Consider the following 16,352-nt stretch of genomic DNA (forward strand, 5'->3'; position numbering starts at 1 on the left):
GTATTCGTGCACAGCAGTGGTGTTACAAAGCAAATAAGCAGTGTTCATCCTTCATTTCATTAAACAGTTTTTATCTCAAATTGCACAGCACAGACTTGCAAATAAGTTCTGCAGAGTGTCACTGCTATCTAAATAAATTTTTGCAAGTTGTCTTGATTTTTTTTTTTTTTTTAAACTGTTCTGCCCTGGTTTGGAGTTGAAATAAGATATTTTTTTCTTTCTTAAATTATCATGTGTGGTTGGGAGCTGTCATGCTGCTGCTGCATCTCACTGCCTAGGGCAACAGTGTAGACAAAAAACATGAGTACTGCTAGCGATAGTTGTTGGCACCAGCCAGACCAGTTATCAGGCTTTACAATCTCATTGGCTTGGATTAACTAATATTTTTTCATGGAGTGAATAAATTACCATGTTTAGTTCTGTTTACTTATCCCCCAGTGAGGATCTTGTGCTGAAGCTCATAAATTGTGCAGGCACATAAATGCCAAACCTCCATGCTGGGGGCTGCACTGACCTTCCATTTTTGCTGTGGACCAGGGTGGATGGAATATCTGCTGGTGCCAGCTCTCTGGCCCTATCCTGCTCCAGCCCAGCTTTGTTCCTGGGCAGTGCCCATGCATGAGGAATGCAGTGGGGTTTTTTTCTGGGCTCCTGTGTCGTGATGCAAGGAGAAGCTGTCCCCAGCTGTGCATCACAGGATGAGGTTCAAATACTTCCCAGCACCAGCCTTTGAGGTGCTGATTTCAGTCTGGATTGGGGGGGACCAGAGCTTTCCTTTCCCTGCTGAGTCCCAGCTGGAGTGGGCGTTGCTGCGCTCCCCTCCCCAGTTCCACCTCTCCTGGGTTAAACCAGCCTCCTCTCCCAGGCTAAACCAGCCTCCCCTGCCTTGCTGCTGGGAAGGACTTACAAATCCACCACCCAGCCCTCCCATGGGTTGCCTTACATGATTTTAAGCCTGGCTCCTTTTGCACCAGTGAGGAGAACTGAGTCCCACTTCATCCTCTCTGCTTCTGGCTGAAGCTCCTATTCTGCTGGGGCGAAGAATTGGGATGCGTGGAGGTGCAAACCCTCCTTGGCCATTGTGGCTGCCTGTAACTGGGTGCGTGCACAGGTCTATGATGTGGGGGTGTCTGCGCTGGCCTAAGCTTGTTTTAGGGTTTGTTTCTTCCAACCTTTTCGCTTACAAAGCCTGAGCCTTTGCTCCCCTGGGGCGGGAGGACATAGCAACCTCTTGCACAAAAGCTTCTGGCTCCATTGTGCCTCGCCAAGGCCGTTCTGCAGCAGCAGCGCAAGAGGGGGCTGGCAGCACACGCTGCGGGACGGGACCCCCTGCCCGCCCCGCAGCACCGGGGGGCCCAGGGCCAGATGTGCTGGGGGGCAGGCTTGGAGATGCCTGGTTCTTCCTCCCTGGCTGCATCTGGGGATAGAGGGCGTAGGAAGCAGGGGCTGTAAATAAGGTGAACAAGAACATAAAGAGCACAGAGAAGGCTGAGGAAAGAGGCTGGGGAGGGATGCCCTTTTATAAAGGACAAAAATCAGCTCTGCAGATAGCCCCTAGCATTGTCCTCCAGCTCCAGTGAGAGTCCCTGCCCACCTCTGGGGCTGAGAAGAGCTGTCACAAGGCAAGCTAAATGCTTTTCTTCTCCTTCTCAAGTTATTTTTGGCTACTGGCATCTTCCTGCCATCCTTCAGAGCCAGACCCTGGTAGCCAGTCACTTGGGCTCCTTCTTGCAGCACCTGTACCCTGAAGGTGCCTCTTCTACAGTGTGGGAATTTGGGTGATGGAGGCAAAGCCAGGCTGGCACCAGCTCCCCTGTCCCACGTTGTGCAGAATCTAACTTTCTTCCAGCCTCTAGTAGCTTGTAACTCTGTAACGGCTGGGGGAGGAGGAGCAAGGATGCAGAGACACACGCTCACAACTGTGGGACCAGCAAGGTGCAGAAAGGCTGCCTGCAACTGTGAAAGCACAATGAGCCCAAGTGGGCATGCAGCTTATTGATTGCATCCCAACATGGGACTGGCTGCCAGCTAGCCATAAATATGGAGCAGAGGCAAGCTCGTCTGCACCCAAGGCATCTTCATTAACAAAATCAGGACTGAGCCACTGCCTCCCTCATCCATTGGACTCAGACACTCCTTATTTCTCAGGTTAGATGGTTTCCCAGCTCAGGGATATCAGTGCAATGGGGATTGCAATACATGAAAGGGGCTGGTGAGAACCCTGCTCCTCTAAAAACAAAGCTTGGTGTCTATGGTCACCCCATGGCCAAGGTCATCAGCTAAATCCTGAAAACCCACCTGCTCCTACTGGGAGGCAGGGTTTTATGGCAGAGGAGCTGCAGTTTATGGCACCGTGGAGAAATATGCTGGATGTGCTTGGCAACAGCAAATGGAAAGTTAGTCTATTAAACAGTAAATTATCCCTCCAATGCATCTTCATTGAGGAGGGTTAATGAGTGGCTCCAGGCAGAGCGAGCGGGGAAAAGCGTGTCTGTACGCACAGCGCGGATGTGGAACAATTGCTACATCTGGGGACCCCCAAGTCCCTGATCCCACGCTGCACCAACAATAGTGTTTCCATGTGCGAGGCGCTTCACAAACACCTCCTCGCGTGTGGTTTATTCAAACCAGCTTGCGCCTCCCCGCAGAGCTCCCAGGCGGTTGGTGTGTCCAGCTGCGCTGGGAACAGCATCTCCCCATCTGCGTCTGGGCTGCTTGGCGTAAATGTTTTCCTTGTGGACTAGAGCTAGTTTTGGGAACCCAGGGTGTGGGGCTCAGCTGCGCCACAAAGCAGGGATGTAGTGCCTTGTCAACTGCCCCCCCCCCCCCCCAACTGCTCTACAACTGCTCAAGGCAGCGGGGCAGGCTGGGCTCCCCCCGCTCAGACAGTCCCTGTTGTGCAAGGCTGGGGCCAAATCCGCCTGCTTGGGAGGCTCAGCATTTCCCATAGCATTGAGAGTACCCAATGGGTGCTGATCCCTTCGCTTGGTCCCAGTGGTGAAGTCCCCAGGCAGCGGAGCTGCCCCCTTTCCTGCAGTCAGTGGGGCCTGTTCACACAGCAACGCTGGCCGTGTTTGCAGGGTCATGCTGGCACAGGGTGATGTTCACAGGGTGATGCTGGCGGTGTTCACGGGGTAATGCTGGCAGCTTTTGCAGGGCGATGCTGGCAGCATTTGCAGGGCGTTGCTGACAGTGTTTGCAGGGTGATGGTGATGTCTAGAGGGTGATGCTGGCCATGTTCACAGGGCAATGCTGGCAGTGTTTGCAGGGTGATGCTAGCCACTTTCACAGTGCGATGCTGGCCATGTTTGCAGGGTGATGCTTTTGCTGTTTGCCAGCGAGGTAGGGCTTGTCCCTGGAGAGATGCCTGAAAGAGCGCATCCCAGCCCTGCCTGCCACTGCTGCTAGCCAGGCGAGATTTACTGTGATCCCAGTGGCCCCCAGCTGCCCGCACCACTCCATAATAGACCCATCAAGGGCATTGTCGTGCTGCACAAGCCCAACAGGTGCCCTAACGGGGCTGACATGCTGGCCCGCTCCCACACAATGCCTCACTCTCTGAACCCGAGCGTGTCCGGCAGGACAAAGGCAACCTGGCCTCCCAGCACGAGCCGAACTGGCCAGGCGTGACAGATGTGGCCCCGGCCAACGGAGGGGCAGCCCGGCAGCCTGCCTTGCGCGGGGTCTCTGGGGGACACTGGGCAGCTGGAATTCATGGCCACTCTGCTCCCAGCACATCTCCAGCTGGGTCTTGTGGCCACTGCTCCCAAACCAGGTGTGTTTTAATGATGCTGCTGGTGGAAGGAAGGGTTCGAAGCACAGGCCCGGTGCAAGGGGAGCCGCATCCTGCTCTTGGCAATGATCCTCAGCAGAGGAGTTGGAGCAGGTACTGTTAATGCATGCTATTGTCTGCGTTTTAAACGCTTCTGCTCTGCACCAGTGCCTCGTCCTACCCTGAGAAAGGCTACCGCTGCTGTGGACTAGTGACAGCCGTGGCACTGCTTCGAAGCACATCCTAAGTGGTAGCAAGCACGGGCCAGGGCATGCCGCCTCCTCCCCTGCGTGCCGAGGCACGGGGTGCAGTGGTGCAGCGTGGCTGCCTCGAAGCCCAGGCGTGCTGGAAGGTGCTATTGGCCGCCGGTGGCTATGGCGGGGACGCAGCGCCAGGCCAGACCGCAGCAGAGCTAACGGGGGCGGGCGGCGGCCCATCCCGCGGTGGGTAGAAGTGCCCGGATGCTGCCCTGGGGGTCTTGGCTTAAAACTGGCAGCAATTTTTGTTTGAAGCTTTGTAGCTGCTTCGCATCTCTTTGCACGACAGGTCTGGCGCGTACCCTGGAATCCTTCCCCAGATCTTCCCATGAAAACTCCTCTCCTGCAAAAAAAAGCTTCTGCTTCATTTTAACCAAACCCAGAGCCCATCAGACAATCCAGATGGTCTCCCTCTCTCTATCAAGCAGTTTGGCCCAAATCCCGGTGGCAGACGGCAGGACCAGGCCTCCCCCGATAAAGAAAAGTTTGGGTTTTATTTTCTCCCTGCTCCTCATCCATATTCAGAGGCACCCTGGCCCTTTCCCAGGCAGCTGTTGCTCTCCAGGGCCTGCATCACCCCATGCAGGGTGCCTGGGCAATTTGGGATTGCCCAAGTGCACCAGAGACTGAGGTGTGGGAGGGGGTCTCAGCGTGTGGCCCGTTACCCCCACCCTGCTGTCCTGCCTGTCCAGGCTTGCTTGTCCCTCACGGTTTTGGCAGCCCTAGAAGGGGGTTGCTTTTGCAACCAGAGCCGTTGCAGAGGGGTCGGCCGTGGCCGGGAGTCCAGCTCAGTGGGATGCTCCGTGGTGTCAGGGAACTGGGTGCTGCCTGCGTGGCAGGTGGTGGCAAGAAGCTCCGATGGGAGACCGGGAGTCGAGGTATCCACAGGAGAAAATGTGGAAGTTGGCCTGAAATGGGGTTTTCAGCCTCCCAGCCCTGTACTCCCACTGGAACTGAGGCAGGCGATGGTGGCCTCCAGGCAGGCCCCCACCAGCTACTCCTTCTGCAGAAAGACCACGGCCCGGCTGTAAAGTGAGTCGGTGCTGCTGCAGCTGGACACAGAGACGGAGGGAGCCTATTTGTTCTGCAGATCACAGGGATTTGCCTGGCGCAAATGCCTGCAAAAGGGAGGAAACAAGATCCCTCCTCCCGCTCCTGCCTTCCTGCCAGCCAGCATCAGAGGCAAAGGGCAGGTTGGGAGAACCCGGCTCTGGTCTGCCAGCCAAGCGGTGAGGGGGGAGTTCAGGAGGGAGCAGGGTCACAAGCATCACACCGGTAGCGGCCAGGTTTGGGGAATGCTGAGCCGCTAGGAAACAACCTTCACCCCCCAAAATTCAGCTGAGGTCTTCAGCACGGGGTCCCTTCGGGTGCCATAGCCACTGGGGTCCCCCTGGGAGCCCCAGGGCGGGCTGCGGGGCCACCTCTGCTGAAGCCGTGCCAGCGAGGGGTCAGCTCCCAGAGTCCTGGGAAGCAGCTCATCTTCTTCGCTGTCAGGGCTGCTGGGTAGCAACGAGGAACAAACCCCTTTCATCCATCTCAAGCACAGCTTCCTCCCGGGATTGGGGCCAGAGGAAGGAGATGTCACGAAAATGCAGACAGATGATGGGAGCCTGCATTCGGGATGGGAAAGGGCTGCTGATCTGGGCCAAGCTGGTGCAACCCTGTGTGTGTGTGTGAGGTGGCTCTTGCCGGCGCAAGACCCCCATGCAGACACCTCCCTCTCACCCTGATTAAGGAACTTGTGGAGCTCCATACGCAGGGGGCATTGATTTAAGAGCCACTTCTGCCCCAGGACCTGTCACCGTCCCTGCAAATATCCTGCTGGCTGGGGAAATGAACGTGCAGTGAGTCGTCTGTACTCACACACCTCTCCTCCCGCTGCCGGAGTGATATGACAGGCTCCCACCTCCCCTCCTTCCATAGGTTTCGTCTCCAAGGAGGACATTTGCAGCAGTAGCTGCCAGCATCCAGGGCTCTCTTGGGCATCTCAATATGCCTGTTGTTCTTAACGACTCAGCTCTTGGAACCATGGGGTTACAAGTGTTTCAGGTGTCATTAATAAAACAGGTGACCAGTCCTCCTGGTTACACCCTCCTGCTTTGCATTTGCAGACCTCAGGGAAGAAAATGGAAGGTAACAAAATGAATGCAATGCTCACGTTTCTGAGATGTCAACCGTTTGGGACCAAGCTCACAGGAGTTCTTGGCTTCACTTTTTTTTGTATTGAAATAGGTATATTTTGCCTCATTCTTCCAGGTGGATTATCCACAAAGACATTTTGGTGTCTTTGACATTAAGATGTTCCCCTGGAGTGGGAAAGGACATAGCTAATGCCACAGCCAGGACTTTAGGACTTGCTGTCTGTGAGCAGAGCAAAGACCAAAGCAGAGATGCATCCCCAAGCGTCCCCTGCGTGCTGGGGTGCTTGGCCGCAGGGTTCCCATGAGCGCACCGGGTACCGTCCTGGCTGACCGGTGCCAGCCCGCTGTGTGGTCCCCACGGGCTGCCGGGTCCCCGCGCCTCGCCTGGGCTCTGGACGATGGGGACAGGGCTCCGGGCTGCAGGATGGCAGACTGGCCAGGGGTGCCTGGAGCACACCGGGGGATGCGAAAGCTTTTGGCACCCTCCGAGGAGAGGTGGGAATGCTCCGCAAGCCGCCGCTCGGTTCGCAGGCTGTTTCTCCGGTCGCTGCCAGTCCCCGGGGTGCCTCTGCCCGCACGCTACCCGCTCGCCTTCCTGCTGCACCCCGGCGTCCCGCAGCCATCTCGCGGGGGGTGCGGGGGAGGCACCAACCCCGCTGTCCCGCGTGGGGGGACCGAGACGCAGCCCACCTCGCTGCACGGCCGGGGCGGGGCAGAGCCCCGACGGCTCCGGCTACCGGGGTGCCGGTGCCCTGCCCGGCCGGGACCGCTCCTACCCCCGCAGCCGCCGGTGCCGGGGGCGCGGGGAGGGGCGGCGGCGGCGGCGGCGAGGGGGGGGGGGGGGCCGTCGGGGCGGGCAGGGCGGGAGGGAGGAGCCAGCGCGGAGGCTGTGCCTGGGCTGCGGGATGGGGCGGCAGTGAGGACCGGCGGGTGTGCGCCGACGGGGCTCTCGCCCCGGAGCCGAGCCGTACCGAGCCGTGCCGTGCCGACCCCAGCCCCGCTCCCCTCCCCGGTGATGCGCAGCGGCCCCGCCGCCTAACCCCGCTGCCCGCTGCCATGGCGGCCCCGACCCCCGGGGGGGCGGCGGGGGTCCCGGCGGGGCTGCGGGCCGCCGCCTGGTTGCTGGCGTGCGCCGCGCTGTGCCGGGGCCGCGCCGCCGCCTGCCCGCCGCTCTGCGCCTGCAGCGGCACCACGGTGGACTGCCACGGCACGGCCCTGCGCGCCGTGCCCAAGAGCATCCCCCGCGGCACCGAGCGCCTGTGAGTACCGCCGCGCTTTGTCCGGCCCGGGGCGGGTGGGAGCGGCCGCGGCGGGTGGGTGTGCAACGGCCCGTGGCGGGGCGCGGGCGTGTGCAAGAGCAAGAGCCCCGCCGGCTGCTGGGGCCAGGCGCTTGTCCTGGGGGGGGACGGGGCGGGGGGGATGTGCGTGTGCGCGTTCAAAAGCGCGGGGCGAGTGCGTGCGAGTGCCCAGCGGGGGTGTGTGTGTGTAGGGGCGTGTGCGTACATGTTTAAGAGCCTGTCAGGAGTGTGGGCAGGAGCCCGTCAGAGGATGCGTGTGCAAGAGTCTGTCCGTGGGGTGTGCGTGCGACAGCCTGTCTGGGGGGTGGGTGGGTGTGCAAGCGCCCATCCAAGGGGGATGCCTATGTCTGTTAAGGGGAGTGCTTGTGCAAATGCCCGTGGGGGCACGTGCAAAAGCTTGCCCAAAAGGTGCGCGTGCAAGAACCTGGTGGGGTGGGCGCGTGGGCAGCGGGGAGGTTGGGTGTGTGTAAAAGTGCCTGTCCGGGGGATGCGCGTGCAAGAGCCTGTTGGGTGGGCGTATGTGCATCGTCCCCTCCGTGAGGGGGGTGCGATAGCCCGTCGAGGTGGGGGAGCAGTGTGTGTGCAAAAGCCTGCTGAGGCGGGGTACGCGTGCAGCCCTTCGTCTGGGGAAGGGGTGTGCAAGGGGTCCGGCATGTGCAAGAGCCTGCGTGTGCCAGTAGGTGTGCAACCCTGCAGAGCGGGATTGGGATTAGAGCTGTGCCTGAAGGGGTGGGTTACTCCAAGGTGGGGGGGTCATTTCCACTGGGGCAGCCCAGAATGGGCTGCATGTGTGGGGCTGTGTGCCCCATGGCACCCACAGGCAGTTGTGTGGCTGCCCCTGCTGTGGCTTGTCATGGGGTACCCACACAGCTGGAGGGGTTGCCTGAGGGTCCGGGCTACCACAAGCCCCTACTCGTGCTGGGCACCCCTTTGTCCCTGGGAAGTCCTCCTGGGAGTGCTGGAGCCTTAAGGAGCCCTGTAAGGAAAGCTTTTCTCTCAGAGTCACGGTCCAGCCAGCTGCGGGGGTCCTGCGGAGCCCGCCGAGCTCCCTCGAACAGGGTGCCCCTTTGCCACTGCACCCAACTGGGCAAGTCTCCCTGCTTGGGGGCCCTGTGGCTGCAGCGGGTCCCTGCTCTGGGGAGAGGGGCATGAGCTGAATGCGTCCAACCCGCTGCTGGTGGCAGGCTCCCGGCGTGCAGGTGTCCCCAGTCCCCGCGGGAGAGCAGGGCTGTCCCCAGCCTCTCCCCTCTGCTTGGGGGCAGTGGGTACCCATTCCAGGGGCTGCAGTGGAGTGCGGTGGCACACTAGCCAGCCTCCCCAGCCCCAGCTGTACGCCCAGACTGCCCCGGCATCCCCCTTGCAGCCCGGGGAAGCATTGGGCTGCCGCCTCCTTGGGCAGCAGAGCTGCTGGATGCATCCTGGGACAGCCACACAACTGGGGCTCCTCCTGTACCTGTGCTGCGCTGCCTCCAGTTACCAGAGTGTGAGTGTGCCCTTTGCCTGCAGCTGGGGAGAGTCCCCACAGGCAGGGACTGCAGGCAGCCTGGCAGCTGCCAGGGTTGCACCCAGCATGCGGCGCTGGGAGCTCTGCGGGACACCGCTTTAGTGGAGTTTTCTCTTCTCTCGCCATAATTATCCTCATACAAATGATTATTACCCAGCACAGCGACCAGGCTGCTGCGAGCTGCAGTCCCATAGAGCCAGTTTGTGAGCTCTGAGATAGGATCCCCGTTTCCTCCTTGCCCAGGGTGGGGGAAAGGTTTGCGCATAGCCTGCACCAGCCCTTTCCACCCCTTGGGGAGCTCAGTGGGCTCCGCAGCATCAGCTTCCCATGCACCCGGCTGCAGGGTGCTGGGGGAGCGTGGGCAGTGAGCTCCTGCCTCTGCTCGCTGGGCAGGTGCTCAGCACCGCTCAGAGGAGACAATGCTGGAGTGGGCAGATGGAGGATGCCCTTGGCTGGGTGTTGCCGCTTGGCGATGCTGGGTTTTTTGTACATTCATGCAGTTGCCGATGCCAGATCTGCTGGCTGGGTTGAGCTGGGCGTGCTGCTCTCTCGTGGGTGTTGTCTGCTGGATAACTACTTCCCACTGTGTTGCACACCCTTGCAGGTGCTTGAAGGTGTCTGTGCAGAGCAGGTCTATCTCCGAGCAGTGAATTCCTGCTGTAACAGCTCGTAAGCGAGTTCGAGTTCCCCTTAAAGAGGTTGCAACCTCGCAGTCTCCAACTTCTCACCGCTTGATGGAGCGGTGTCAGCTAGCAACTGCAGGGGAGCCTGCAGCAGGGTCTGTGCTCGGGACTTGCTGTCTCCAGAGGCTGGCTTTCTTTGGGAAGCCAGCAACCTCTTACCAGTGCCCCCCACTGCCTGCCTCTTTTCCCAAGCACTGGGATGCACGGCGTGAGTGGTGCCGACCTCGCCATGCGTCCCACAGTGCCGCTGAGCAGTGGTGTCTGTGCTGTGCTGTCGTGTTGCCCGCCTGTTGCATGCCCGCAGCCTTGTGGGGCAGCTAGTGTGGTGTTTGGAGGCTCCATGCTTTCTCCAGCCTCCCAGCTGGCTGAGCCCCGTGGTGACATGGGTGGAACCCCTGGGCAGGACAGCGCTGCTGCTGCGGCCACATGTGCTGGCACTGCCAAAGTCATCATGGGGACTCAGACAGCAGTGTCCGGTGGTGAGGTCTGAGCTCCATCGCTTTTGAAATACACCCTTTTCCTTTGAAGAAGAGGGAATTATTTGCCTTGCAGAGTCACTGCAACTTTGGCAAATCATGGGTTGGGGAGAAATTGTCTCCTCTTCTGCTCGAAGGTTTCCCCTGTGATGTCTCCCTGGTGCCGTGCTATTGGTGCAGGGTAAGGGCTGGAGACGTGTCTAGCATGGGTGGTGGCTGCATGGGGGGACACGGGACCCTTCTTTCCTTGCTCCAGGGCACAGCTCATTGCTCCCTAAGTGCCTTCTAGCCTGCAACCCGACGTAAATGCCAAGCGGTGCCTGCAGCCCCCACTCTGCCTGGATCAGGCACTGAGTAGAGAGGCTTATGCTGCAGCAAGGCAGGAAGCAGCAAAATCTCTGGGCGCTTTGCATGGCTGCCTGTGCTCCTGCCTACGCCTCTGGCAAGCACGAGAGAGCAGGTCCTGGAGGCATCATAGGCAGGACAGGGCAATAATCCTCCAGTACTACAGTGTTATCTGCTTCCAAGAGTCCCTCGGGTCTCAGTTGCCGGAGGAGAGCCGTGGGAGAAAGGCACAGTTCCCTTCCCTGTTTGCTTGCTTTTCTTTCTTTCTTGCTTTGAAAGTGCCTCTGAAGAGCGGACTGCCCTGTCGGGGAGCCTCACCACTCTCCCCATGCCAGCAGGATCAGTGCAAATTTGCCACTGTCAAATGGCTGCTTCCAGCCCTGCTCTTTGCCTGTGGGGGATGAATTGAGCCTGATGGCATTGCACTTGCTCCTGCTTTTGAAATTTTCAGCTGACAGCTGAGAATTGCCCCACTCACCCCTTCTGCCTCCTCTCTGGTGGGCTGAATGGCTGTGCAGTGCCCTTCTCCCCCCATGTGGGGGGAAGCAGAGCTGGTTTTGGGGGTCCTCATCGCTGCATCCCCCTTGGCTTCCACTTCTCCCTCCCAGGGTCCCTGGCCTCAGCATTGCATGGGGCTCCTGTTTGCCTTGTTCCCCCAACTTGGGGTTTGCCTTTGCTGAAATGGGCCCCATCCAGACTGCGGCCAGCTCTGCCATCTCCCCGCTCCGCGTTGACAGAGGGAAGGGGTGCTGAGCTCCAGCCTCTGGGTGCAGGAGCACGATGCTGGGGTGGCTGCACCTGAAGCATGCTTGCGCGCTGCCTAGCTGTCCCCTGCCGAAATTACAGCAGTGGGCTCTTGTTCAGAGTGGGTTTAATTCATGCACCCGTGTCTCCCTCTAGCTGGTTAATCAAAATGTCTTGCAGCAGCAAGGCTGGCGTATCACAGCAGCGCTCATGCATTTGACACCAGTTGTTGGGCTGTGTCTCCTTGGTGGGCTTCAGGGAACGTTAATTCCTAGGAAGCACCTTGAGGGGATCGACCTCTTCCTTCCTCGGGTGCCTGGGCAAGTTTTTGGTGTTGCAGCTGAGCAGGCTGGTGGCAGAGGCAGCGAGGGAGTGCGTAGGCTCTGCAGAGATCTGGGGCAGAGTGCAGGACCGATATCCAGCCGGGGCAGTGCTCAGGGGGCCCTGCTGCCCTTGGCTCTTGAGAGAGCCAGTGCTGGGCACTGGGAGGACGCGGCCTGGCTGGGGAAGGCAGCCTACTCGGCCCGCTGCAGTGGCTTCTTTGGGAGCCTTCCTGGACGGAGGAAATTTGCAATTCTATTCCAATTTCTCCCTTCAGCTACGTCCAAGGCAGATGCTGTCTATATATCGCCATGGTAACGCTGCGTTCTTGCTCTCCATGGAATTGCATGCTGGAAAAATATTAGTTTAAAAAACTATGTCGTGTTTGTATTGACTGGAGCCGTGGCTGATAGCAGAGGATCTATTGTCCCCTGGTTGGGAAAAGTCACCGGTAACAGGCAATAAAGCCAGGCGGATTGGCCTCTGGTGACCACTTCTCACCCTGCACAGCAATTGCTTCCCTATAAACCCTTCCCTGGCGCTGTTTTATTGCATCCTTTAAAATAGATATTTTTGCCTTAAATGTGCTGCCACTTTGCTCCTCCGGGGTGATGCATTGTGCTGCCAGCAATTCCTCACTGCTAAGGTGGAAGCAAGGAGGGGGAATTGTTCCTGGCTTTAATTGTGTGTCTTTCGCGTGCACCTTCAAACGCCGTCACTGCTGCTGCTGTCCCCAGAGCCTGCAGCCACAGGGTGAGCTGGGCACAGCAGCAGCGGTGTTGGTGCAGGACAGCAACCCATGCACATGCATGCACAGGAACAGTCTAAGCCGTCTCGTTACAGGACGTGTGTTTGCTTTGAGTTTGGTGCTCCCCTACTTCATTGTTTCCTACCGAACCTCTGGCCAGCAGAAGAGCGAGCCAGCTATAAAATACAAAGGATGCTTGAGAGACCCCTGCGGGGGAGCAGAGCCTGCAGCCTGGGGGAACACAGGGGATTCGGGGTGCCACCAAGGCGGTGTGGGCAGGGAAAGGGTGTCCCATCTGGGGAAAGGTGTATGAGCCTGTGACCCCGCGTTGAGAGGGAATTTTCCTGCATCCGTGCTCCAATTTGCTCCCCGGGGAGCTGGTGTGGGTGGGCAAGGCGAGCGCTGGAGCAGGACGTGTGCAGGCACAGGAGGGCGAGGTGGGCAGCCGAGGAGCCTGTCTTTGTCTCCCATCTGAGTCCTTCATGGTTCCCTGCCCGCTCCAGAGGTACTTCGTGCTGCGGACGCATCCTCTTTATCTTTATTGCTGCTGAAATAACCTTTCATAAAACCTGATAGGCGAGGAGATGTTTCTGTGCATGTTTTGCTGAAAGGCAATAAAAAAAACCAGTTGCACGTTAGCAAATGGCCCCGTCCCAGGGGATGTCAAGACCCAGATCACTGCTCCCCGCCAGGCTTCCCGTGTGAGTAGCTCCGAGGCCAGCTCTGGCAGCTGGCCCCTGTCCCCACTCGGGGGGGCAGCCAGGGACGGCTGCAGTGGCAGGAGCGGTGAGCAGAGGTTTTCCTGCTGTATGGCACCAGGCTGCAATTAGCAGTGTGGGCAGTGAGAGGGGATGGATTGCAGCCTGGTCATTCAGGTCGTGGCACTGCTGGAAGCAGAAAGGGAAAGAGGTGGGATGGAGGGGACCCCTCCGTGGTGTTGATGCAGGGTCAGTCCCAGGCTGTCCTCTCTGGGACCATCTCAGGCTTCCCTGCCACATACAGGCTCTGAAGCTGTGCTGAGTACCTGCTTTCCTGGCATGCATTTTGGATGCACTTGCTGCTCAAAATAGCAGAGGCAAGTGTCCTATGGGGGAGAAAGGCTGCTAGGAGGAGGAAGATCAGAAAAAAGGGAAGGTTAATTTTTCAAGCGATGCAGTCGAGGAGCAGCCCTGGGTACCAAGAGTGGGAGAGATGCAAGCTCCTGGCCCTGGACATTTTTCGGTAGGAGGAAGCCCCAGCTCCGAAATGGGATTCTTCAGGAGACCCAGCTGGTCTGGGGTTGAGCAGGCACCCGTACCTGAGCAGTTTGGGTGCACTTTTCCTCTTGTCCCCACTGTGAGCTGCTCCGCGAGTGACGAGCAAAGGGGGTTTGCTGAGGAAGATGCATGATGGATTGGACCTTGGTCTGCTGGGTGGCAGGATGAAGCCTGAGGGCTGGGCTGCCTCCCCTGCCCTGAGAAGCAGAGGAGCCACGGGAGTATCGATGCTTCTCGCCAGGCTACTCAGCACAGCACAAAAAGCCAAATTTTGGAGGTATCCAGGCAAATCAGTTCTCTTAGCTGAGCCTCAGTTTCCCCATTTGTGAAACAGAAATGACTTGCTGCCTTTTCTCTCTCACACCGAGGTTGAGGGAGGTTATTTATTTATTTTTAACCCTGAAGGTGACACACCATGATGCTGCGTGAGGGTAAAGCATTCCCTGACTGCGAGCAGCTAATGGCTGTGGCATGAAAACCCCAGAGAGAAGTTAGTAAGAGCAGAAAGCCTTCCGGATCCTCACCGTTACTTGCATGATCAGTGCTGTTTGTAACACTTAAAAATTTATTGTGATGCTAACCTGCTTTAGTACCTCATAAAAGCTTACAGAGCCTCCCGTGCTCTGGGGCCAACGCAGCGCATGGGGCTGGGTTCCCCTTCGGCTAGGGGCAGTTACTCTGAGACGATCCCAAATAGTACATAGCTGCTCTCGGAGCTCTCCTCTTTGGGCACATCACCCTGCAGGCATCTGGTAGGCAAGGCATTCGCCCTGGGGTGTGTGGTACCCTTAAAGAGACTTTGATGGACCCCATGGGCGCTCTTGCTCTTCCTTGAGGGCTCTGGTCAGGGCAGGGTTAGGAAGGAAAAGGAGGAGAAGGTGCTGAGCCCCTTGTGCAGCTGTGTCAGCCCCGGGTGTGGGTGCCCGGTTCCCCCTCCCTGAGCAGCGGGCAGCAGTACCCTGTACCCCTCTTGCACCTTGGAGGGGATGGGCTTAGCACCCAGCCATGCCCCCATGGGCAGCAGGGAGCTGGTGGGTGCGGTGAGCAACCCTCTGTGCTGTGCTGGTGCTGGAGGGAACCAGCTCTACAGGACTGGGAAGGGCTCTGCCCTGCCTTTCGCTGCTTGGGCCACTCAGCAAGCCTGTGCTGGGACTCGATTACATTCAAGCAGCTGGGTGAAATCTTGAGAAGACTTGAAAAATGCAGTAAAAGTATAGGATGAAAGGTTGCAGCTGCTCTGTCCCGCAGTGCTGAGTGCAGGGGTCAGTCCAGGGTCTGAGCTCGTCCGTGTTTCCATTAGCAGTCTGTGTGATGGGACGTGAGCTGCTTATGACATTTGCAGATGCCACCAGGCTGGGAGAGATGCAAGAGGGCTGGAGTACAGGCTGAGATTTCAAAGTGGGCTTGGCGAACAGGAGGAACAGTCTGACAAAAAGGATGTTGTTGCCTGCGGAATGGAGGAAGGTGTTTGGTGGCAGGGGATCACCAACAGCACAGATGTGAGATGGGAGCACGAGCCGAGCGGGTCCTGCCCCTGCAAGGCAGAGAGGCCCCAAGGGAGGGCCGTGCCCCTGGGGGCTGGTGGCTTGTTGGGGGGAATGGGGCTGGGAGAGGGGACCTGTGTGGGCAAGGGAGCAGCCTGGCCTCTGCACCATGGTGGCCAGGGCAGGCAGGAATACGGCTCACCTGCAGCAAGAGGGGTTCCGGTCAGAGTTTTGGAAATGGGCCTTGAGGCAGGAGCAGTGACATGCTGGAATAGGGCATGGGGGAGTGTCAGTCCCTGGCTCTGAAGGAGCCGTGTGTGCATCTGTCAGGATTGATGGAGGGCTGCAGAGATACTGCTGTGGGGTGCGTGACCTTGTAGCTTTCATTTCTCCGCTTCCCTGGTTATTATCTGGCACTGTTGGCTCCAGCTGGGGTCAGGACTCTGGGATGAGGGCTACGGAGCTGCTGGGAGGGGAGCTGTGCCCCCAGGGGCTGGTGCTCTGAGCCAAGGGCAGGAATGGCAGGGCAGTGGGGGACCATGGAGGGAGGGATGCATCCCACGAACGATGCAACTGCCGGCCTTGCCGGGCACTGGGGCAGCGGCAGCCCTCAGAGCATGGACCGCAGGAGCATGGCTAGCTGCAGGTGATGCTGGCATGGACCCCTTCTCTGCCAGCCCCTGCAGTCACTGCCTGGGTGCTGTGAGTACCCACTCTGTGCTGGTGCCGATAGGGCTGGGACACATTTCTCCACCTGTGGGTGCAGATGCAGGGATTTGTCTCACAGACTTTCCCTCTGCCGCCTGAAAAGCAGGAGTCTGGGGAGCACACCAGTTAGGATTTTTGCCTCGGTGGGAGAGCAGAGCGGAGCTGAGCACAAGGACGGGAGTCACGTGTGTGCCGAATAGCTGATGCTTTGCAATGGAGCACGGATAGTGGGATTGCGCTGTCTGCTCCTTCCCCTTCCCGCTCCTGATAAATCAGTGCCCAGGGAAATATCACTCATGTTGGCTGTATTTAATAAATTACCTCTCAGCATTTGCACTCTCTGAGGTTGTTACTGAGTTAGTGTAGATCCAAACCCTGCAAAGGGAGAAGATGCATCAGACCCCCCGGGAATGGAATAAACCATCCAAAGCTAGAAACCAAATATAAACCCAGACTATGCAAATTGAGTCTAACGAACCCTGCTGCAGCACAGACATCCCATCTGGGAGTGGGATGATCCGCAAGCAACGTAGCAAAGGGACTGCTTGTTTTAATGACTTTCCTCTTCCCAGGGAGAAATGGGAGGGGGGTTCTGAAACTTGAAGGTTGCAAATG

The 16,352-nt window shown here is 58.5% G+C and overlaps 1 protein-coding gene across 2 annotated transcripts in view; it reads left to right on the forward strand.

Moving 5' to 3' along the window:
* Positions 1-7,069: 7,069 nt before the first annotated feature.
* The window catches only part of SLIT1 (slit guidance ligand 1), a 65,218-nt gene continuing 55,935 nt past the window's right edge, over positions 7,070-16,352 (forward strand). For both annotated transcript variants that reach the window (XM_049811226.1, XM_049811228.1), the window contains exon 1: positions 7,070-7,429. In XM_049811226.1, coding sequence (XP_049667183.1) covers positions 7,227-7,429 — 203 coding nt within the window. In that variant the 5' untranslated portion in view covers positions 7,070-7,226. The remainder of the gene's footprint in view (positions 7,430-16,352) is intronic.

Source organism: Accipiter gentilis, chromosome 9, assembly GCF_929443795.1.
Source record: "Accipiter gentilis chromosome 9, bAccGen1.1, whole genome shotgun sequence".
Classification (NCBI taxonomy): Eukaryota; Metazoa; Chordata; class Aves; order Accipitriformes; family Accipitridae; genus Astur; species Astur gentilis.